This window comes from Lactuca saligna, chromosome 4 (genome assembly GCF_052625555.1).
Source record: "Lactuca saligna cultivar CGN05327 chromosome 4, ASM5262555v1, whole genome shotgun sequence".
Lineage (NCBI taxonomy): Eukaryota > Viridiplantae > Streptophyta > Magnoliopsida > Asterales > Asteraceae > Lactuca > Lactuca saligna.
In genome coordinates this window covers 157,559,180-157,583,360 of record NC_136420.1, presented here as the reverse complement: position 1 = coordinate 157,583,360, position 24,181 = coordinate 157,559,180, and the positions used below count along the sequence as shown (strand labels likewise).

General features: G+C 34.5%; 4 protein-coding genes across 6 annotated transcripts; all 4 read right to left on the bottom strand.

The window, feature by feature from the left end:
- Positions 1-384: 384 nt before the first annotated feature.
- Positions 385-5,835, bottom strand: LOC145040288 (uncharacterized). The gene is made up of 2 exons (XM_078988235.1): positions 5,346-5,835; positions 385-419 (listed from the first exon to the last, which is right to left on the bottom strand). The coding sequence occupies exons 1-2, from the start codon at positions 5,833-5,835 to the stop codon at positions 385-387; spliced, it is 525 nt and encodes a 174-aa protein (XP_078844361.1).
- A 4,973-nt stretch (positions 5,836-10,808) lies between these two features.
- Positions 10,809-12,559, bottom strand: LOC145038882 (cytochrome c oxidase subunit 5b-2, mitochondrial-like). Of its 2 annotated transcripts, none has more exons than XM_078987101.1 (6): positions 12,237-12,559; positions 12,031-12,113; positions 11,879-11,929; positions 11,435-11,498; positions 11,227-11,306; positions 10,809-11,126 (listed from the first exon to the last, which is right to left on the bottom strand). In XM_078987101.1, exons 1-6 carry the CDS (start codon positions 12,373-12,375, stop codon positions 11,064-11,066), a joined length of 480 nt encoding a protein of 159 aa, XP_078843227.1. In that variant the 5' UTR covers positions 12,376-12,559; the 3' UTR covers positions 10,809-11,063. The 2 variants fall into 2 exon arrangements, with proteins under 2 accessions (XP_078843227.1, XP_078843226.1); XM_078987100.1 differs by having other exon boundaries at positions 11,432-11,498; positions 12,237-12,557.
- Positions 12,560-14,425: 1,866 nt separating this feature from the next.
- Positions 14,426-18,011, bottom strand: UVR3 (DNA photolyase family protein). 2 transcript variants are annotated; one of them, XM_078991511.1, is made up of 14 exons: positions 17,577-18,006; positions 17,294-17,365; positions 17,117-17,197; positions 16,856-17,026; positions 16,692-16,769; positions 16,378-16,464; positions 16,195-16,293; positions 16,026-16,109; positions 15,570-15,656; positions 15,418-15,489; positions 15,228-15,341; positions 15,053-15,140; positions 14,886-14,981; positions 14,426-14,792 (listed from the first exon to the last, which is right to left on the bottom strand). In XM_078991511.1, exons 1-14 carry the CDS (start codon positions 17,958-17,960, stop codon positions 14,614-14,616), a joined length of 1,692 nt encoding a protein of 563 aa, XP_078847637.1. In that variant the 5' UTR covers positions 17,961-18,006; the 3' UTR covers positions 14,426-14,613. The 2 variants fall into 2 exon arrangements, with proteins under 2 accessions (XP_078847637.1, XP_078847638.1); XM_078991512.1 differs by lacking the exon at positions 16,026-16,109 and having other exon boundaries at positions 17,577-18,011.
- A 3,166-nt stretch (positions 18,012-21,177) lies between these two features.
- LOC145040287 (uncharacterized) lies at positions 21,178-23,538 on the bottom strand. The gene is made up of 4 exons (XM_078988234.1): positions 22,714-23,538; positions 22,250-22,626; positions 21,693-22,090; positions 21,178-21,572 (listed from the first exon to the last, which is right to left on the bottom strand). The coding sequence occupies exons 1-4, from the start codon at positions 23,536-23,538 to the stop codon at positions 21,178-21,180; spliced, it is 1,995 nt and encodes a 664-aa protein (XP_078844360.1).
- Between the last annotated feature and the right edge of the window lie 643 nt (positions 23,539-24,181).

Sequence of the window (24,181 nt, the reverse complement as noted above, 5' to 3'; positions counted from 1 at the left end):
CATGCACGTGTTTTCATGAGTTGGCACCTAACCACATCTTGACGTTGACGGGGGGATTCCACGGTTTTATGTTGGACGTACGTTATGTACGTACGTTGGGTTTTCAAGAATATGCATGAGCATGGCTCTATATGTTTACACCAAGGGGGATGGGTCCACAATGAGATGGTGCTTACTAGGCATTATGGTTGATGTGGGACACAGCCTCAGCTTCAAAAATTGCCGTGAGGGAGAAAGCTATCCCCTGAATTTTTGAAAGTCGGACCGGTTATTGAACAGGTTTGATGGTTCAATCGGTTTAAACGGTTGGGGACTGATACAAAAAATCAAAGACGTTATTGTTACATCATAATTATTTTTAAATTATTTAAAAAAAACTACCAATTAAAATTCCAAGTCGCCCATGTTGACTGTTGATACTGAGAGGCAATAGAAAAAAAAAAAAAAAAAAAAAAAAAAGATCATAGAGAAGTGTAGTGTTGTTCACAAAATGGCTGATAAAATTAGGCTAGTGTTATAAAATATGATTAAATAATAAGAAATTATAGAGTAAAGAAAAACATGAGCCTAGAGAGAACTTTTATTCCAATACTTGTGAAGAAATTATCAAACTTTACAATACATAATATTCACTATTTATACTAAACAAAGAAGATGAAAGATCATGTATGATATGAATGCACATTATAGTGGTGCATAACTACACTCATAAAACTCATAATAATGTTTGTTATAATATTCACTAATTATGGAGAGTAATGGGGGAATATGGAGAATCCAATAGTCATTCACTAAATAATAATTCATACTACTCCCCTTTGAATGACGATGGTATCATGCCTTATTAAAACCTTAATCGGTAAAACCTCATGGGAAAAACCCTTTATTAAGGAAAAAGAGTACATGATTAATAATAGATATTGGAAACTATTGTCTCGTTAAAAACCTTGTTAAGAAAACCCAGAGGGAAAAACATAATTAAGGAAAAGAGTACAATATGTTTCCAACTTTCCCTGATTAGCACATCACTTGATTTTCTTGAAGCACTGCATAACAATGTTTCTTACCATCTTTTCAAATTTCGATGTAGGAAGTGCTTTAGTAAACCAATGAGGAAAGTTGTTACTAGATTGAATTTTCTAGATGTTGATGTCACACTCTTTTTGAAGATCATGAGTGAAATAAACTTTGGTGATATATGCTTGATTCTGTCTTCTTTGATAAACCATTCCTTGAATGGAGCTATACAAGTTGTATTATCTTCATATAGTATGGTTGGAACATCCTTGTTAGAAGTTAGACCACAATTCTTGCAAATGTATTGAGTTAAAATTCTTAACCAAATACATTCATGACTTGCCTTATAAATTGCTATAATCTCTGCATGGTTAGAATAAGTAGCAACTAAAGTTTGTTTAACAAAATGACAAGAAATTGTGTTACCTCCACAAGTGAATAAATAACCATTTTAGGATCGAGCTTTGTGTGGATTAGATAAATATCCAGCATCTGGATAACTAATTAACTTCACATTTTATGAATTTGATTATTATAAATTCATATCCATTGTACCTCGAAGATATCAAAGAATGTGTTTGACTCTATTCCAATATCTTCTTGTTGGACAAACTATATCTTGCTAATAAGTTTACGACAAAAGATTTATCAGGTCTTGTATTAATAGTAAGATATATTAGTGCACCAATAGCACTAAGATATAGTTCTTCGGGAACAAGAAGATTTTCATGCTTTTTATGATGCTGAAATTGGTCCTTTTGGCATCTAAGTGCCTTACCACCTTTGGGTTACTCATGGATGTGAGTTATTCATATAAAACCTTTTTAGCACCTTTTCTAGATATTAATGTACAAAAACTCCATTTTTTGTGCTTAATTTGAAGACCTAAATAGAATTTCATCTTACCAAGATCATTCATTTCAAAAGTTTCTTTCAAACAAGAAGTGACTTTTTCTCAATTCTCAAGGAGTTCCAATTATGTTCAAATCATCTACAATAACATCAATTATGATAAATTCTTATATTAATCTTTTTATGAATACACATGAGCTTGATGGATCATTTTTATAGAACTCTTTCAACAGAAATGTAATAAAACAATTGAAGCACATACGGCCAACTTGTTTCAATTTATACAAAGATTTATTTAATTTTATCAAATATACTTCACGAGAATTAGAAGTTTGTGCTTCTGGCACCTTAAACCCTTCTGTGATTTTCATATAAATATCATTTTCAAGTGAACCATATAAATAAGCCGTAAATACATCCATTAGACACATCTCCAGTTTTGCATGTGTTGTTAAACTTATAAAATAACTGAATGTAATTGCATCAACTACCGGAGAATACGTTTCTTCATAATCAATTTCGGGCCTTTGGGTAAAACCTTGTGCAACAAATATTGCTTTATATCTCACAACTTCATTTTTCTCGTTTCTTTTGCGCACAAATACCTATTCGCGTCCCACTGTTCTTACTCTGTTTGGTGTACGGACTACAGGTCCAAAAACTTTTCGTTGAGTAATAGAATTAAGCTATTTATTTATTTCATCTTTCTATTTTGGCAAATATTTCCTATTCATACATTACTCAATAGATTTAGGTTCGAGATCCTCATTTTCTTTATAATCGCGCGCGGAACATGATATGAAAAATTATCATCGATATCTATCTTATTTCGGTTCCATCTTATTCCTGTCATGACATAATTTATTGAGATCTCTTCATTTTCATAATTTTCAGGTACCTCAGTTTCTTTTGTTATGTCATTGGGCTCTTCTGGAGCTTCATTAATCTTTTCAAAAGATTCTGTTTTCTCTTTTGGACCATCAATTATATTTGCTCCCTTTCGTTTTCGAAGATTTTTATCTTTGGAACCGGTTGGTCTTCCACGCTTCAGGCGTGCCTTTGATTTATTTGTAGTTGTATTTTTTCCTTCTGGGATATCAATTCTAACTGGAGCATTTACAGTTGGTAAATGAGACTTTGTTACTCTCTTAGGGTCAGTAAATGCATCTGGCAATTGATTTGCTATATTTTGTAAATGAATTATGTTTTTCACTTCAAGTTCACATTGACTTGAACGAGGATCTAACACTGAAAGTGATAATTCATTCCAAGAGATTTTATTCTCCAGCTTCTTTATTTCTCCCCCTAATGTTGGAAAAACCGATTCATCAAAATGACAATCGTCAAATCTAGCTGTAAATAAATCTCCAGTTGATGGTTCTAAATATTTTACTATAGATGGAGATTCGTATCCAACATAAATTCCCATTCTTCTTTGAGGACCCATTTTTGTGCGGTGAGGTGGAGAAATGGGTACATAAATTGCACATCCGAACGTCCTTAGATGGGAAATATTTGGTACATGGCCGCAAACCAATTGAATAGGGGAGAACTTATGATAACTAGTTGGCCTGATGCGTATAAGTGATGCCGCATGTAAAATTGCATGTCCCCATGTCGATGTAGGAAGTTTAGAATGCATTAGTAATGGTCTTGCAATTAATTGAAGGCGTTTGATTAACGACTCAGCTAAACCATTTTGTGTATGAACATATGCAACAGGATGTTCAATAGTTATCCCAATCGACATGCAATAGTCATTAAAAGCTTGTGATGTAAATTCTCCAGCATTGTCAAGTCGAATTTTCTTAATTGGGTAATCGGGAAAATGTGCCCTTAGGCGGATTATTTGTGCTAGTAATCTTGCGAAAGCGAGATTACGGCTATATAATAAGTACACATGTGACCATCTAGTTGACGCGTCAATTAAGACCATAAAATATCTAAATGGTCCACATGGTGGATGAATTTGTCCACATATATCCCCTTGAATTCTTTCTAAAAAACTAGGACTTTCATACCCAACTTTATTCAATGATGGACGGGAAATTAATTTTCCTTGAGAACATGCAACACAAGACAATTCATTAGCTTGAAAAATCTTCTGGTTTTTCAAGGAATGTCCACTTGAACTTTCAATTATTTTGTGCATCATAACTGATCCGGGATGGCCCAACCGGTCATGCCAAACTTTGTAGATGTTATCATACCTTTTATTTTCAATAGCATGAGATTCAATCATTCTAATATTTGTATAATACAATCCGGAGGACAATACGGGTAATTTTTCCAAAAGACTTTTCTTACCCGATATCATTTTCGTAATATTGAGATACTCTTTATCACCATCATTGGTTGTTTCAACATGATATCCATTGGACCGAATATCCTTAAAACTTAATAAATTTCTTGGTGATTTTGATGAAAATAATGCATCTCTAATTGTAATTATTGTCCCTTGTGGTAATATGATATTCGCTCTTCCGGAGCCTTCAATCATTTTTGCACTACCCGTTACTGTATTAACATTTGCTTCTCCAATTAATAAGTAAGCAAAATAGTTTTCATTATTAAAAATGCTATGTGTTGTTGCACTATCTGCAACACATATATTTTCCTCATTTCTTTTGCGAATATCCATATTTCTATTCAAAATAAAAATATATAATAAAATAATAAAAAATAAGAAATATTCAACTTAGATAAATAAAGGCATATATTATTATTTTGAGAAGAATCATCGAGATCTCTTCTGATGAAACGACTATAACATAAAAATCATAAACGACATTAAACAAAACTACATATTATTCTTGACTATGACAATGACTTTAAACAAACATAATGCAAAAATAAAATGATACTAGAAAACCAACAATTTCATGATATGACATATCCATCTCATTTTATGGGAAAAATTGGGTACTTCCATCACCATCCATAACACCGTTTGTCCCTTCCGTGTTGGCAAGATAATCGGCGACATCCAAATGTCTCATTTCTAGTTGATCTTCGGAAAAATAATTTTGAACAAAATTTGTTTCCGCATTTTTTCCTTCTTTATATTTTAGAGAAGCTTGATAAAGATCAACAAAATGCTTTGGAGTGCGACATGTACGTGACCAATGACCGGTCATTCCACATCGGTGACAAACATTTTCAACTTTCTTTTTGCCTTGACCACTTTTATCATTAGGATGTGGGTTTTTGTTATTTTCCCACTTCTGGTGGTTACTTATATTATTATTATTGTTGGGACGATTATTATGACGGCCTCCACCACGTCCACGACCTTGACCACGACCACGGCCACGGCCACGGTTAGACCCACGACCGTTATAATTAGATGATATCGCATTCACTTCAGGGAATGGACTAGAACCGGTCGAACGTGATTGGTGATTTTTCATTAAGAGCTCATTATTTTGTTCAGCCACAAGAAGATATGAGATTAATTCACAATATTTTTTTAAAACCTTTCTCACGATATTGTTGCTGCTGGAGCATGTTAGTGGCATGAAAAGTAGAGAAGGTTTTCTCTAACATGTCTTCATCAGTTATAGTCTCATCACATAGTTTTAGTTGGGAAGTAATTTTGAACATGGCCAAATTATACTCACTCACAGATTTAAAATCTTGTAGCCGAAGGTGTAACCAATCAAAACGAGCTCTAGGAAGTATCACCGTTTTTTGATGATCATACTTCTCTTTCATATTATTCCAAAGATCAACTGGATCTTTGACAGTGAGGTATTTAGCTTTTAATCCTTCATCGAGATGGTGGCGAAGGAAAATCATCGCCTTAGCCTTTTCTTGGCTTGATGCTTCATTTAAAGGATTTACATCCTTTATGGTGTTTCCAAGACCCATAGCATCAAGGTGGATTTCAGTATCAAGGATCCATGATAAATAATTTTTTCTTCTAATGTCAAGAGCCATAAACTCAAGTTTGCTAATGTTTGCCATAGTGAAAGTATTAATCAAAATAAAGAGTTGTATATTAGAGGATTGTTAGTTAAGAAGTATCATAAGATTACTTGTGAGCATTATATAACTTGTGAGCATTATACATATGAACTTTGAAAACAAAAATTATATATATATATATATATATATATATATATATATATATATATATATATATATATATATACACCTGACAACGACAAGAACAGCAAGAAATTGGAACTCTATGGTAGAGCCTCGTGCTGATAACGTGTTATAAAATATCAAATAATAAGATAAATTATAGAGTAAAGAAAGATATGAGAGTAGAGAGAACTTTTATTCCAATACTTGTGAAGAAATTATCAAACTTTACAATACATAATATTCACTATTTATATTAAACAAAGAAGATGAAAAGTCATGTATGATATGAATGCACATTATAGTGGTGCATAACTACACTCATAAAACTCATAATAATGTTTGTTATAATGTTCACTAATTATGGAGAGTAATAAGGGAATATGGAGAATCCAATAGTCATTCACTAAATAATAATTCATAACAGCTAGGTTTTAAATTTTAAGAAACTTATAAAAATAAAATTAATAAATAAATAAAAACATATATTTTTTTCTAAAACGGTCTTTTAAGCGGTCGAATCGGTTCAAATTGTTAAGAGTTTTAAAAATAAATCAGCAATTTTCGATATTCAACCTTTTTTGGCCTTAAAAAAGGGATCTGACGCAAAAGGTAGCTCCAGTAGAAGGTGAAATGATACATTTTAATTCTTTTCATTTATGCTATAACAAATACCCCTTCAACCACATGTGGGCGGATCTTATATAGGACTAGGGGCTATGGCCCTTCCTGATTTTTTTTAGTCCAAGAAATATAAAATTTTGATTATACCCCCTCCCCTTTCACCAATTTTTATTCCAATTTTGACTATATTTTTTAAAACTTTGTACTATTATTTATTTTATTTATTGTTGTGAATAACCTTTTATATATATATATATATATATATATATATATATATATATATATATATATATATATATATATATATATATATATACTAACCGTTACCCGCGCACAGCGGCGGGGACAAATAGCTTCTTTTAACGATATTTTTTTAAAGAAAAATGTTATGTTCCAAAAGAAAGTTCACGTCGTGGGTGAGAGGAAGGGCGGTAGTCGTGATAGTGGTTGGTTGAAGGCGGAAGGAGGCAGAGCAGCTGTGGTGGTGGTGGTTATACTGTCTTGGTTACTGGTTAGGGTTCTTCGAGAGAGTGTGCGTATATTTCTTACTTTGAAGGGATTACGAAGATAGATATTATGAGATGGCTTGTTACCAATGTGAGAGAAGAGATCCTCTATAAATTGTTGACATTGACCTTTTCAAATGGCTGAAGTGTTGAGATTGACGGGTTCAATTTGCAAATGAATTCTTCTATTAACTTGATACGAGATTTTTAGGGGATAAAGGATAAGGTTAAAGTTTTAATATTATTATATTATAAATGGGTTGTACTTCAAGCTTAATAGTTTGGACGTCTTAAAAAAATAATATTATTATATTCAATCTATTTATAGAAATAGTTAGATTTCTTTTATAAGTAGTAAAGATATATATATATATATATATATATATATATATATATATATATATATATATATATATATATATATATATATATATAAAAGGTTAATCACAACAATAAATAAAATAAATAATAGTACAAAGTTTTAAGAAAATATAATTAATTTTATTTATATGCAATTAGAATATGAGGGTAAAATGGTTTTGTAAGGCTGATGAATGTGGACAACATGTTATCACACCCAAAAGGTGTCACATTATCATCCTAATTATAAATTGGTATTATAACACCAAAGGTAGAAATAAACAACACCAAATAACATGTAATAACACCACTTATTTTCTATTTTTTATTTTTATTTTTTTTATTTTTTGATGTTTGTAATTCCCATTTATCTATTTTGTTTTATTTTTTTAATTTATATCATAATAATTTTAAGAAAATATATAAATTAAATAACACAATATTAAAATAAATACTAATTAAAAACTACATTACAACGAAAAAAACATAAAACGACATTCCAACGAAAATAAAAAAACATACACTGAAGAAAAAAAAAAAAAAACACTAATCTTCGTCTAAATATTTCTGCTCAATCTTCGCCTTCATTTTTCGGAGTGTCTCCAGCCGTCTCGGTGGCAAATTATCCTTACTAGTTTGAAGAATTGTCAAATCTTTCGTAATACGATCGTCCTTGGTTTCACAACGTAGGAACTCAAAATGATCCCGTTGCAACTCATATTTTTTACGCGCGATTTCGTTGTGTTCGTCAAATTTTTGTTTCATTTCGGCTTGCTCTCGTCGTCTACTTTCGGCTTCATCCGCGTGCCATTGAGCATGTCTCGCTTTGTCGCGACCTATTGGTCGTCAAGGCGGGGAGATCTCTTCAAGGTCGTTCAAGTCGCCCGGTATCTCATCTGTGTCCGCATTGAGGTCGATGTTCGTCTGTGCGTCTGAAACATTGACCGAACCCGAGCCGCCCGGCCTCTTCGATTGTTGTTCTGTAAATGTATCCGTTTTATTCCACTTTGGGTCTTCCTCCACAATCTTCCAAATTTTTTCGTGCTAAAAACGTGACCGGTCTCGACATGATATTGCTCCCTCGCCGCTCTATAAACATCAAAATCTGTCGCACCACTTTGCTTGTGCGAGGAAAGTTTGTTGTAGATGGAACTGAACTTGGTGTATCTCTTGTTTATTTGAGTCTACTTGCTACTCAACATGTCGTGATTGAGTTAGTTTTCATCTTTATTCAAAACGGCACGAAATTTCACGATCACGGCTTCCCAAAAAGCAACTCTTCGTATATCGTTTCCTTGCGTTGGATTTTTTGATGTCCCACACCAAGCCTCCGCCAATGTGTATTCCTCGTCCGCGATCCACCATGTAGGAGGTTCGTCTTCCGATTGCTACAATGCAAGAAAATACCACACAACCACAACCCACCCAACAAACTGTACCTGAGACGCAAGCGGGGGGAGTGGGTAAAAAACGGCCCAAAAAGGTAGAGGACGAAGGAAAGGAAAGTGGTTGCGGTGGAGCAATCGGAAGACGAACCTCCTATATGGTGGACAGCGGACGAGGAATACGCGTTGGTGGAGGCTTGGTGCGGGACATCAAAAAATCCAACGCAAGGAGACGATATACGAAGAGTTGCTCTTTGGGAAGCCGTGATCGTGAAATTTCGTGTCATTTTGAATAAAGATGAAAACTACCGCAATCACGACATGTTGAGTAGCAATTGGACTCAAATAAGCAAGAGGACTCAAATAAGCAAGAAGTGCACCAAGTTCAATTCCATCTACAATAAACTTTCCTCGCACAAGCAAAGTGGTGCGACCGATTTTGACGTTTATAGAGCGGCGATGGAGCAATATCATGTCGAGACCAGTCACATTTTTTAGCAAGAAAAAATTTGGGAGATTGTGACTGAAGACCCAAAGTGGAATAAAACGGACACATTTACAGAACAACAATCGAAGAGGTCGTAGGGCTCGGGTTCGGTCGATGTTTTGGCCGCACGGAGGAACATCGACCTCAATGCGGACACAGATGAGATATCGGACGACTTGAATGACCTTGAAGAGATCTCCCTGCCTCAACGACCGATAGGCCGCGACAAAGCTAGGCGTGCTCAATGGCATGCGAATGAAGCCGAAAGCAGACGACGAGAGCAAGCTGAAATAAAACAAAATTTTTACGAACACAACGAAATCGCGCGTAAAAGATATGAGTTGCAACGGGATCATTTTGAATTCCTACGTCGTGAAGCCGAGGACGATAGTAATGCAAAAGATTTGGCAATTCTTCAAATTAGCGAGGATAATTTGCCACCGATACGGCTGGAGACACTCCGAAAAATGAAAGCGAAGATTGAGTAAAAGTATTTAGACGAAGATTAGTGTTTTTTTTTTCGTTGTAATGTTTTTTTTTTTCGTCTATGTTTTTTTTTTCGTTGGAATGTCGTTTTATGTTTTTTCGTTGTAATGTAGTTTTTAATTAGTATTTATTTTAATTATGTGTTATTTAATTTATATGTTTTTTTAAAATTATTATTAAATTAAAAAAATAAAACAAAATACAAAAATGGGAATTACAAACATAAAAAAAAATTAAAATAAAATAGAAAATAAGTAGTGTTATTACATGTTATTTGGCATTGCTTATTTCTACCTTTAATGTTATAACACCAATTTATAACTAGGATGATGACGTAACACATTTTGGGTGTGATAACATGTAATAACATGTTGCCCACACCCACCACCCTTAAGAGTGGATTTTTATATGATGTGGTATATTGATGCCTCATTTCGATAAAACAAATGAGGTGTTGGAGTTAGCTGCAGTTTGGGGAAACTGCCCAAAGAAAAAAAAAAGGTTTGACGGTATTTGTTACTGAATGATTTGGAAGCTCGAAATGAAAGAACTTTCAATCAAACTCGGATTAGTCCTAAAAAGGTTGCAGACATTATCAACTCAACAATGTTCATATGGTTAAAACATAGGAGCAAGACGCTTATAATTGGATAGATTGGTATATAAGTCCATTCATGTAATAAGGTTGTTTTCTCTTTTTGTCGAGGTTGACTCGTATTTTGTTTGGTTTTGCCTTCTTCTTCTCTAGCTTGTTGCTTGCTAGGTGTTCTTCCTTCTTTTTTTCTTATAAAATTTGTTGGTTCCAAAAAAAAAAATAGATATATAATATGATAAAATAATCTCAGTTTATTCGGTCTAGAAAATAAATTGGCCATCTACATCACCCTCGAATAAACTGAACAAAACAAACCATAAAAGCAACTTTCTATCAATTTTAATTCTTGATATAAAGTGACACGCACATTCATTATGTGCTGGTGGGATCGAGTAATGAATGGTATATGCCCATACGCCATAGCAATATGGTTATGAAAATTTATAATTCCAATTGACGACGCACCCAACAATCTCAAAATTGTCATAAAGAATATAAATGTCAAAAATGTTTGCAACAATTAAGATGAAAAAAAATAATAATAATAAAAACAAAAAAACTCTTGAATCTTGAAGAAGCCGAATATACTACTCTCTTTGTGATGTAATGTCACCAGATTCTTATTCCAAGCAGCGCATAGATAAAGGTGGAAGCTGATGCAACTAATGATGTTCATCAACCTCATCAAGTCCATCTGGAAGTCCACCTGGGCCCACCACTTCCAACTGTCAAACATCACCATGACAACATAACATTTATGAACGCCACGTGTCTTGAGTATCTTTCTTCATTTTCAAGTACATAAAACAAAAAGAATGAACTCACCTTGAAATATTGTGAGCAAACTGGGCATTCATGTGGTTCACCTTTCTTTAGCCAGAACCAAACAACATCATGCTCATCCTCTGTTTTCAAAACATCCATAATAAATTAATAAATTAAATTATGTTGCTATTTCTTGTATTTAACCTGATAAGAGTTTTTAACATTCATTATCAAGAAAAAAGTCAAGTATGAGTAGGTGACTCACCACCTTCAACACCAGGGCACCCAACAATTCTTTGATCATAGTATGATTTTACCACTGCAGGTGCTTCCTACATGACACATGAAACCTTTAGCAAAATCAAGAAAGAACATCAAAAGAATGAAGGAATCGATTATACAACGTCATTAAATCATAGAAGATACAGCATTAAGTCATTAACACAAGTCTCTAGTCGATGAACAGGAGCACTTACAAAACCTGGAATTGTGTCATGGTTATTTATTTGGATGGATATTCTTATTGATTCTAATAATAGTTCTCTGGCATGAAGAACTTTGTATAATGGATCATATTCCAGTAATTAAGTTTATAAAACATTGTAACTGTAGTTTTTTCCAAAAATTAAATTCGTATATACATCATAAATGATATGACCATCAGATTCGACAGAAACGCTATATTTTTATGCCTACAAGCGATCAAACTTACCTTGGTGCCGAAAGGACCTTCAGGAAAGTTGATTTCCAGAATATCCCGTCCCTAATTATACAAAAACGAATGGTAATTTCAATCATCGATTCAAAATAGAACTGAAGATGAACATGCAGTTACACAAACTGAATCGCGATATCGAAACTGACCTCAATCTCAGCTTGAAGCTCCTCACGCTCGTGACCAGTCGCAATAGGCACTATATCTTCGACTCTCTTGTTAGAAACATTTCCTACCATTGATAACATATGTGGTATCAGAAATCAATAAAATCTCAAAACGATTGACAGGTTGATAATTAGATAAAACTTAGGACTGCAAATCAAATTCCGGTCTAATGAGATGAAAAATGCACCTGTTACCGAAGAGATGTGACGAGAAACAAGAGCGGAGGATGGCCGGAGAGTCAGAGGCAACGGAGACGAAGTGGTTATGGCATTAGATCTCTGAACAGATCGGAGGATACGAAGTTGAGAAGACAGGCGTCTCCACATGGTTTCACCACCACCGGAACACTAGGATTTGGTTTGTTGAGCAAACGTCGGCGAAGCGCCTTCGTTTTTAGGAAATCACACCAAAGAAAAAGTCTATCAATCTCCTGTTCTTGAAATTGGAAATGGGGGAAAATGATCGGTATTTGCGACTTGCTAGAGGACTGTGATGGAAACCGGGTAATGCGCATCATAGAACCCGGTGATGGACACCCGACAGGCCCAATGGATCCTATAGCTCTTTTTCTGTGTATAGTCACGTGTTAGTTTTAAGGGAAGAGGAATCTAACTAAATTTTGAATGTTTTTTTTTTATAAAATAATAAATTGTTTTTGCATGATAACCATTTATTTAGAATTATTTGTGAGACCCTATTTTATTCGGGTTTGTTAAAACAAAAAATAAATTTAATATGAAGTTTTAAACAAAAATTTATTTAAATTTAAAATTTAAAATTTAAATATAAAAGGAAACATATTAAATATTATATTATATGAGTTGTAATATTGTAATTTATTGGTTATTTCCAATTAAAGCAATTATTAATTAAGGTGTAAATATGATGTGTTAATTAAGAAAGATAAAAAAATTAGAAAATGATAAATGGAAAAAATATCTATTCAAAAATACCATAGAATGACAAGTATCAAAACTCATAAGAGATTGATATGTGGCAAAAATATCTTCATTTATTAAGGAGGATGGGTATTTTAGAGTAGATAAAAACGGACCAAACTCAATGTTATAGCCCGATTGTATATATGGACTCACACATTCATATACCTCACAAACCATTTCAGACCATATTAGTTCATTTCGAAATTCCTGCAACCATAACATTGAATCTTTTTTTAGCGTTTTCTACCATATATATATAACAACCATATTAGTTCTATTGATTAATCTATTTGTATTTAAGTTTATAAACGGTTTTATATACTTCGGAATGCGTATAACTATTACGAAACGCACAAAACGTCTTCGGGATGACATATTGCATATAGATTTATTGTTACTTGTAGTCATCATGGCCATATAAGTAGCTTATAATCAGGGGCGATTGCAGTATGGTGCCCATAGCGGCACCAACAACCTATACATTTTTCGGACGCAGTGTAAAAAAATTTTATTTTTCAATTTTTCTGTCACTACGTAAAAAAAATATATTATTGGCAAGATCTCCTACAAAATCTTGTGTCTGTCCCTGCGTATAATATGTTAGTATTACTCCATAGATAGGAAATAAGTATTATAGATGGTCCAGAGGAAATAAGTCTACATTACTTATTGAATTTGATTCTGGAATGTGAATAAGCATTCAAAATGCGTATAACTATTATGAATTGTCCGGAATACAAATAATTTTTCTGAAATGTCTTGGTGGTATGTTTTGCTTCCTTTTGTTTGTGATATCTTTAAATTAATAAGTAACATTGTTTTGTATTAAAACAATACCTCTGAATAGTCTGGAATCAGAACTAGTGTGTTTGAAGACGCCATTTTGCGTAGATGTTGCTAAAAAAATATATATCATATCCAGATATCCTTAATTATATGATCCTCTACTGTAAATTCACGTATACATTACTTGCATTATGAATAAAGATCAATTAGGTGTTCAAAGCTTTTTAAAGTTAGCAAACCTTTAATATACAAAATAACAACATGAAACCATTTACTATACAATCTCATCCAAATTAGTAATGTAGACTTATTTTGTTTCCCAAACCTTTCAAAAACACCATAAACATCAATAGAAACAAGAACAAACAAATTATGAGACAAAATAAATAAATAAATGTTTGTTAGATAAGAGTTCTTTTAATAAGATATGTTTTTTATTGAAAAGAAATCTTAGTTATCAAAATATTAACGATAAACCTGCTAAAAGAATCCGAGGAAATTTTTAAAAAAATGTGAGGTTTTGTTGAAAAAGAAAAGAGTTATGACTAGACGGACAAAATACAAAAATATAAAATATTTTATAATATTAATGAATTTATTTTTAAAACATAGTCATGTTTGTGTTATAAAAAATAACTTAAAAGGCCTATTTTGCTTCAAAAATTAAAGTTTAGGGACTTATTTATAAGAAAGTGGAGTGCATGAGCATGATGGGTTATACAGTGTAAACAAACAAAACTAAACAACACAAGTTTTGATGCGTAAATTTTTCCTCCGTATTTCAATATTTTAATCCCTCTATGTAATCTCTGAAATCTGAAATCACAAGTCAGTTCATCAAATCAACTTCTGTTTGAGTCTCCTGGAATCGTTCCCTTGCCCTTGATCTTCCACAAGTTTTCTCCTTAATTTTTTCATGTCTTCATCGCTCACCACACCATTCGTTTTCTTGTTCAACTCGTATGCTGCAGCCAGCCTCCTCTTGCATTCTTTGATCGCATCATCATGACAAATCACTGAGAAAGCACAAATGATCGATTTGAATTCGAAAAGAATCGATTAAGCAGAGGAAACAATCACTACAGGAAGGATTACACATTTACACTGACCTGGTTTTGGATAATCTTTTCCGATGATACATTTTGCTTTCGTTTGAACGCTTAAAGGCGCCTTCCATGGTTCATAAATATACTCCTTCGGCATATCTGTATCAAAAACGGCGATAAGTTTAGAGTTTCCTACTAAAACTAGCTAGAAGACCGAAGAGTAGTCTCACCTTTTAGAACCGGAAGGAAGTGTCTGATATATGCGCCAGTCGGATCGTACTTCTTCCCAAATGAGATCGGAGAATAGATGCGATTATACTGACCAAATGGTAAATATATAGTTTTAGATCGATATTGTATGTAGTAATCAATTTGAATTTAATGCGTAATTGATCATATATATACCTGGTAGAAGAACGACGAGCACGAGAGCCATAACCAATTTCCATTGTTAATCGCCCAATCTGAATCGATGAGGAGTCTCTCGAAAACATCACGACCTTTTTCCCAATGAACAAACTGTGAATACAGAGTTAGGGTTAGCGATTAGAAGATATACGAAGATGAAAGACGAGGGGATGATATAGAAACTCACCAGATCTCCACGAGTTAGAAAACATGCGACGGAATGGCGCGCCAGATGGTGAATCCAACCCCATTTCCGAAGCTACAACAACATCAATAATCTTCAATTCAAAATTACTGGATTTAGCACAGTTTCAACAACTTTCGACACAAGATTTTAACCTGAACCATGATGGCATCGATCCAAGGAAATCCAGTCCGAGCATCCCGCCATGCTGCTAACAGCTCGTCATCGTCATTCCAAGGTATCTAACAAAATTTCATTCATTCAGTAATCGAAATGCAGAAACTGTATAAATCGAGTTTGTAAGCAATGGCAATCAAACACGACGATTATCTCCGATTTCCACTTTTTCCCAAAAAAATTGAGATTTTACAATTTTCTTTCTGGTCGTTTCGTAAGTAAATACATAAAATGGAAGATTTCATTTTTATTATTATTATTCAAGCATTGTACTTTTAATCTCGTTAGGAATTAGGATATTATACTTTGAAAAAATTACACAATCATAGCAATGAAAATTATTTTGTATCTGACATTGCTAATAGCACAAAATAGTAGGATGCTATAATAAACAAATATATAAACGTACATTGTTAAACCAAACAAGTGATTACCTGTTTGCAAATAGTATTACCCCTCATACGATCAAAATTAGGAGTACCAAAACCAACAGTATAGAAAAAATCTCGCCACAACAACTGTATTATATAGATATCAAAATCACAAATCAAACCACTAAATTTGCAACCATTAATCTCTAAAAACAAATTGATTCACATTCACCTGCCCAATAAGTGAAACCGGTGGAGAGGTGTGATTTTTGACCTCTTGTTGAACCTCTTTGACGCGCTGATAAAAGTACCTAGTAGATAGACAACCAAACTTCCATACAAATTTTATATATAATATTAGAAACTTACAAAGATTATAATCCGAAAATCAAATACAAGTAACTCACTAACCCACTTTTAAATAGGGAGACAACATCGTTGTTGAAGGCCTTATAAAAGCAGAAGGATCACCCTTCGGTTTCTCAAATTTCGCTACCCATTCCTGAAATTATGCAATTATAAATCCCAAAAGGCAACTATGTGTGGGAGTTTCAGTTCCAATGTGGATTCTTCGGGCGGGCCACTGTGTCTTGATTTACATCCCATTTATCTGGGCAAAACAGTGTGGGCCAGCTCAAGGTCATAAAATATAACCCTTTTGCCGAAAAAGGGTGCAAGTGGAAGATATCTTATTTTTACAAAACAAAAATTTACTAAAAAGATTGTGACCTTATTATTAGTTGATTCTTGCAGCCTCCGTAATGCTTCGGATTCGCCTCCTTTAAATAGAGGTGGGTCCGGGTCCTCCTACAAGATAATGATTCTTGAAAGATGAAAAGACTAAAATGGGTCTGTTATTTGGTAGGCTAATTGCTAATATCCATTATCCATACCTCTTGAAAGTCTTGATACCCAAGTTGTTCAACTGTTGGAACTTCTGAAACCTCACAATTTCCAAGATCCCCGATTGGAGGAATTGTAGAGGGTGGTGAAGAAATTGACCAATGAGGTTCGCCAGCAAGTTTCAGAAATGATTGGTAACTCAGCGGTGGCTTTCCTCCATTCTGTTTGTTAAATCACACCATAAGGACAAGATGGTCATTTACCCATACACTAATAAGGAAAAAAAATACGCCCTTAATAATGAGAAGTACCTTTTCGATAACCTCTACAGGATTGAACAATGTATGAGTAACCGGAGAGAATACTTCTATCCCATTCTCTAAAGCGTAGTTCTGAGGATAAATTTGTCTTTTTTATTCATCAAAATCGAAATAATTTCAAACTAATAAATATAAGGTTGGTAGAGATGAGATTAGAGAAAATGTTACCTTAACTTTAGTATCTAAAGCTTGATAATATGGTTCAGTATCATACTCAAAGCACAACCTTTTTATGTCCCACTGCAAAAATAAAACGTATATTAATAATTAATGGACTAAAAGCACAAAATTGTTAAAATCTAGGTTCTGAATTTCAGATTTGCGAATTAATTTCTATCTGTCAAGTTAAAAACAAGCATCTTATATATTATCTTGAAGCACTGAATCTCATACAAATCACAAGTAAAACCTAAATAATTCTAACACTTTAACAACTTGATTACATAATTACCTCCTTTAAACAACGAATCACAACATCGCTAGGTTCGCCATGTAACACCAACAAGCGTGAACCGAGTTTCTTTAGACCGGAGTCCAGATCAACTAGACTTTCGAGCAAGAACCGGATCCGGTTTAACCCTGCAAGGTTTGAACCGGGGGAGAAGGAATTCGGGTCGGGTTTCATGTAATGTGGGTCGATGACGAAAACAGGGTAGACGTGGTTAGAGTTTTTTGCAGCGTATTCAAGGGCTGGGTTGTCGTGGATCCGAAGACCCTTCCTGAACCACATCAAGGAGTTCGACCCGGATGTCATATTCGGGTTTCTATGAATAAAGGGTGAAAGAGAGAAGCGGGTGAAGAAGGTGTGAGATGTGGGAAGGAGTTGCAATTGCATTTAAGAAAATGGAGGGAGAGGTGACACGACAAGGATTTTGAACCACTTTCTTTAAATTAGTTGAGAGAGTGACGTGGCCTTCAGCGGCTAACGTGCGCTATGGGATACCGAAATCCATCGATGAAAAGAACAGGGACATATCCCGACCCAAAAAGGTGCGACCAATTTAAACCGGAGAAAAAAAAAAAACAAGTTTACTTTAATTTAATATTTGCTATAGATTATTTTAAAGGGATTACAATAAAATATACTGTATAAAAAACACCAATAAAATATATTGTTTGTTTAAATGTTACCTATGGTAACCGGTTGTTGTAGGTTAAGGATTAAAAAATTGTTGATGTGGCTTAACATTAATGACATGGCATATAAGTTTTTCTTGAAAACGAATTAGGGCTTTTGCATAATAAGGGACGAGCACTACTGGTTTCTCTCCTGCATCGTCTGCTTCATCAGCATCTTAATGGCTTCATCTTGTTCTGCCAAATCCATAATCTCATCCTCAAGCTCTAACGTTTCAAAGACAAAGAAGATGGTTGATGATTCATACCCTTGTGGTTGTGGGTTCCCATCGCAAATTTGGACTTCAACCACTAAAAAGAATCCTGGGAAAAAATTTAGGGTTTGTCCCAACCGACTGGTAAGTTATCATACCTTTTGTATACATACTTCCTTAGTTAATGTCGTTTTCCCTCTTCAGATGGTAATTTTTTTTTTTTCTGCATATGAAGGATCCAAACACACCAAATTGTTCTCTTTGGAAATGGGTTGATGACGATGAAGGAGTAAGAAACACGAATAAGAGAGATGAAACAGAAATAAAAGTAGATTCCATTGAAGTGAGGATATCAATTTTGGAAAAAGATTTCAATGAGCACAAAGGGATAGCAAAGAAGGAATATATTACTTTAAGTAAGGAATTGACACAAATGAGTAGGAAATTACGATTTCAGAAGTGGTTCATAATCATGATTTTTGTTGTGTTTTTAGTGAAATTAATGATGTAGTATATATATTTAAATCATTGCAATGTACTTCTTTTAGTATGTATGGTAAGTTGTAGTTTCATTTTGATTTCCCTTTTAACAATGTTAGAAGAAATATCAATGTACTTTTTGTAGTTTGACTTTGCTTTTAACAATGTTTAGAAGAAATATCATTGTCCTTTTTAGTATATAATGGTTGTTTGTATGGATGGTATAACTGTCATCAAGCCATTATAATGGAGGAGAAATAGCAATGAACTTTTATTCAATGATATAGAACCGCATGCAAACCCTCACACATGGCTGCTATAACAGGGGTATTTTGGTCATTAATTTCGAAACATAGGCATCTTGGTCATTAATTTAGAAACAAGAGTAGTTTGGTCATTCTTGTTGCATTTTTGGCGAAACTAAAAACAGGGGTAGTTTGGTCATTCTTGTTGCATTTTTGGCGAAACTAAAAACAGGGGTATTTTGGTCATTCTTGTTCCATTTTTGGCGAAACTAAAAACAGGGGTAGTTTGGTCATTCTTGTTGCATTTTTGGCGAAACTAAAAACAGGGGTATTTTGGTCATTGTTGTTCCTTTTTTGGTGAAACTAAAAACAGGGGTAGTTTGGTCATTGTTGTTGCATTTTTGGGGAAACTAAAAACAGGGGTAGTTTGGTCATTGTTGTTGCATTTTTGGCGAAACTAAAAACAGGGGTAGTTTGGTCATTCTTGTTGCATTTTTGGCGAAACTAAAAACAGGGGTATTTTGGTCATTCTTGTTCCATTTTTGGCGAAACTAAAAACAGGGGTAGTTTGGTCATTCTTGTTGCATTTTTGGCGAAACTAAAAACAGGGGTATTTTGGTCATTGTTGTTCCTTTTTTGGCGAAACTAAAAAAACAGGGGTAGTTTGGTCATTGTTGTTGCATTTTTGGGGAAACTAAAAAGAGGGGTAGTTTGGTCATTGTTGTTGCATTTTTGGCGAAACTAAAAACAGGGGTAGTTTGGTCATTCTTGTTGCATTTTTGGCGAAACTAAAAACAGGGGTATTTTGGTCATTCTTGTTGCATTTTTGGCGAAACTAGTGAAGCTTCCATCTTCTTATGGACAAATTCAAAAATTTGGGAGTGATTTTGGTAACACAAAACCTAATTACATAAAATGATAAAGCAGTTGTCAAAAAAATATATGATTCAATGGCCAAATATTAGTATTGATGTAGTGAAGTAAATGACCAAAACACCATTTCTGAAATAGCATCACACTTTCAATTTGTACGTTATTATTTCTTGCCCACCTCATGCTCAAACAAAGTATTGGTCACATTATGCCCAAACAAAGGATTGGTAAATAACTATTAAAATCACAATTTTTCAAAGCAACAAACAACAATATATGGACAGTAAGTGATAAAACAGTATATGTACAAACAATTTAAAGGGCATAAACAGTAAGTGATATTCATTCAAAACATGTGCATCCGGCACTAAATGTTGTTCCTTTTTTGGCGAAACTAAAAAAACAGGGGTAGTTTGGTCATTGTTGTTGCATTTTTGGGGAAACTAAAAAGAGGGGTAGTTTGGTCATTGTTGTTGCATTTTTGGCGAAACTAAAAACAGGGGTAGTTTGGTCATTCTTGTTGCATTTTTGGCGAAACTAAAAACAGGGGTATTTTGGTCATTCTTGTTGCATTTTTGGCGAAACTAGTGAAGCTTCCATCTTCTTATGGACAAATTCAAAAATTTGGGAGTGATTTTGGTAACACAAAACCTAATTACATAAAATGATAAAGCAGTTGTCAAAAAAATATATGATTCAATGGCCAAATATTAGTATTGATGTAGTGAAGTAAATGACCAAAACACCATTTCTGAAATAGCATCACACTTTCAATTTGTACGTTATTATTTCTTGCCCACCTCATGCTCAAACAAAGTATTGGTCACATTATGCCCAAACAAAGGATTGGTAAATAACTATTAAAATCACAATTTTTCAAAGCAACAAACAATAATATATGGACAGTAAGTGATAAAACAGTATATGTACAAACAATTTAAAGGGCATAAACAGTAAGTGATATTCATTCAAAACATGTGCATCCGGCACTAAATGTTGGTAAGTGTGCACAAGGCACCAAAAGAGGAGCCCTTACAATACTTAATTGTTTTTAGTGTGCACTAAGCACCAAAAGATGTGCCATTTCATAGTTTTTGGCATAATTTAAACAAAAGCTAATATCCTAGATTAAGGTGACTGTATTATCAATACTTGACCCACTTCCATCTTTTGTAACCACCTTTCTCATCAACTTAAGCTTTGTGATCCTCTGAGAAGGACCACCCTTTCTCCTATTACACTTTTTAGCAACAACTTGTACATGTTGAGCAACTACATGTTCAGCTGCTTGCTCCTCATTTGGTTGCTCATCAGCCACCATTTGTTCAACAACTTCCTCAACAACCACTTCTTCTTCAACCCCAACCTCCTCAGCAGCCACTTGTTCTTCAACCCCAACCTCCTCGGCAGTGACTTCTTCTTCAGCCCTAACCTCCTTAGTAACCACTTCTTCTTCAGCCCCAACCTCCTCAGTAACCACTACTTCTTCAGACCCAACCTCCTCAGGTAGTTGTTCATCTGTAAAGCAAAAAAATTATTAGTGTCAAAATCTTAATAAAGAAAGATTGTAATTAGGAATCAAACCTTGTTTCAGCAATGGACATCGTCTCCTGTTGTGACCTTCTTGATGACAATTACCACATTTTGGAATGCCCCCCTTCTTGCTAATAGTATGTTTTCCTTCTTTTTCTGTATGACATTTCTTTCTGTTCACTTTTGGTCTCTCGGGCATTCTCCTACGCCTTGGTGGCAAGATGCTTTGAAGACCTGTTTCCGGCCACATGTCAGCTCCATTAGTTGGTTTCACGTTATATCTATAGCAACTTCCAAACATATTCGTTGTGAACCAAACTGCAACATACTCCTCTGCATTCCCATTCAAAAACAAGATTGCAGCAATACCATGTACACATGGTATACCAGTCAACTGCCATGCTCTGCACCCACAGGTTCTTTGGTCCAAGTCAACTGCATAAACCTCATGTAATTGTCTCACTTCATATATCTGAGGACCACTTGGAGTAACATCCCAATACCTATGATTAAATGGTATAAAGTAAGTAATTTCAAATAAAAAAAAAGTTGCATTCCAAGTAAGTATTATACCTCTGTTGTTCTTTAAATGTCTCAATCCTCCTTCTAATGGAAGGACATATATCCAAGTTCCATTTTCCCCCTTCCCTTTTTGTTTGTACATCCTCTCCATCACGTACACTCTGACTTCTTCCAACATTGATATAATAGGTTTTTTCTTGGCCTCTACAATTGTTGCATTAAAAGATTCTGATATTTCGTTTTCCACAGCATCACAACACCTATCAAGCTCAAAAAATGCCTTGCACCATGTCTTTGGGTCTCTTTCCATTAGGTGATCATAAGCATGTGTGGACATCGCATTGATTTCCCTCATATAAGATCGGAAAGCTGACTCGGTTGTGGACTTTGCAGCTCTCCAGAATAACTTCCTAAACTCAACACTTGTGTATTTCTTCTTAAAGTTAGCATAGACGTGTCTAGCACATTGCCTATGCTCACATGCTGGTGCTCTTTCTTTAACAGCTTCTACCAAACCCTGCCAGATGAAAATATTAACATTAAATATAAAATAACATATAAATAAACATATAAAGCACTAAGTTATGTATTTATAAGAACAAACCTTATGCTGGTCAGAAATAATGGTAAGACCTCTGCCATCTCCCATCCCAATGTCCTCAAGTAGCAGATCTAAGAACCATTTCCAGGTTTCCTTGTTTTCTACTGACACTACAGCCCATGCCAACGGGTACATTTGGTTGTTGGAGTCCCTACCAACAGCTGCTAATAGCTCACCTCTACAAATACCCTTCAAAAAACATCCATCAACACCAATCACCCTCCTGCATCCTTCAATCCAACCATCTTTCACACCCTTAAGGCAGACATACATTCTTTTAAAGTAAGCTGTAGAATCAGGCATAAGATTCACTTCTATTGAGACTATTGAACCCGGATTAGACCTCAATAACTCCGATCCATAATCCCACAACTTTTCATAGTGTCCCACCAAGCTACCTGAAATTTCATCTAGTGCAAAACTCTTGGCATTTCTACATTGCCCAACACTTACATGCAAACCAAAATTTTTCTTAACTAATGCAACCATGTTCCTGTAGCTGATGCGAGGCTTTTCCAAAATGTCATTCGTTAACATTTTACCAATCCACCTGTATGTCACAATAGACCCCAAATTAACTTGCCTGCAACAGTTATGTTCGTCAATTAGCGATTTGATCTGGAATGAATCTTCACTACTCATTGGAGTAGCCCATAGTCTAAAAGGGCAAGCCGCCTTCCCTTCTTTATTTTTACAGCACCTCACTAACAATCTAGTTGAGTCATTTTTTTCGTACCACAATGCATACCCTTTAAAGACAACATAATTTGTTAACATTTGCTTGAGTTCATATCTGTCAGAGAATCTCATGCCTAATACAGGTACCATTGTGTCCCATTTCTGCTAGGGATCATGAATAGGAAAGTGGTGGACCTCATCATCAACTTCCTCATCTACCCCTCCTTCTGGAATAAGATTTTTCTTGGATAAAAACGGATCAACAGATTTAGGAATTTCTATAACCTCATCATCAACTTCATGGTCTACCGATATATCATCTGACATCACCGAGTCCACATCATCAGAAGATGGATCACTATCACCGTACACTCCATCTTCGGCTATCTCTTCTTCAATCCATTGCATAAGTGGCTCATGGTCGTGATCAATGTAGATACTGATTCTTCTCCCATTTTTATATCCATCATCAAGAAACCTTACATAATCATCTTCATCTCTCAGCTCCCTCAACCCATCTACTAAGGCCCGATTTGGAAGACAGTAGTACATATCATGACACGTACCCTTCGTCAGATTACGGATGTAGATTTTGAAGTCCTTAAACTCCATATTTTGTAAGTCTACTTCTGTGATTGAAGTCTTATCAGGATTGAAGTACATCAAGGGCTTAGGAACAAATACTCCTTTATGGAAAACATCTATACTCAATGCACCATCTATTGAGAACGACATTCTTGTTTTAACAGCCAAAGTCAACTACAAAGGTCATTGTTAATGATTAGCAAGTAAC

Bases quoted from the DNA above. Each gene is read 5' to 3' on its own strand.
- UVR3 (XM_078991511.1), bottom strand. From the start codon at position 17,960: ATGCAATTGCAACTCCTTCCCACATCTCACACCTTCTTCACCCGCTTC. The intron at 17,027-17,116 runs GTACTTCTCATT...TTTAACAAACAG, and splicing joins CTGTAGAGGTTATCGAAAAG to AATGGAGGAAAGCCACCGCT. The intron at 15,141-15,227 runs GTATATATATGA...CCATTTGGTCAG, and splicing joins GCTCGTCGTTCTTCTACCAG to TATAATCGCATCTATTCTCC.
- LOC145040288 (XM_078988235.1), bottom strand. From the start codon at position 5,835: ATGGCAAACATTAGCAAACTTGAGTTTATGGCTCTTGACATTAGAAGA. The intron at 420-5,345 runs GTTTTAAAAAAA...ATTGCCTCTCAG, and splicing joins GCAACAATATCGTGAGAAAG to TATCAACAGTCAACATGGGC.
- LOC145038882 (XM_078987100.1), bottom strand. From the start codon at position 12,375: ATGTGGAGACGCCTGTCTTCTCAACTTCGTATCCTCCGATCTGTTCAG. The intron at 11,307-11,431 runs GTGAGTCACCTA...TTTTGAAAACAG, and splicing joins GTGCCCTGGTGTTGAAGGTG to AGGATGAGCATGATGTTGTT. The intron at 11,127-11,226 runs GTGAGTTCATTC...GATGTTTGACAG, and splicing joins TTTGCTCACAATATTTCAAG to TTGGAAGTGGTGGGCCCAGG.
- LOC145040287 (XM_078988234.1), bottom strand. From the start codon at position 23,538: ATGGTACCTGTATTAGGCATGAGATTCTCTGACAGATATGAACTCAAG. The intron at 22,627-22,713 runs GTTTGTTCTTAT...TTCATCTGGCAG, and splicing joins TTATTTCTGACCAGCATAAG to GGTTTGGTAGAAGCTGTTAA. The intron at 21,573-21,692 runs GTAATTGTCATC...TTTGCTTTACAG, and splicing joins GGGGGGCATTCCAAAATGTG to ATGAACAACTACCTGAGGAG.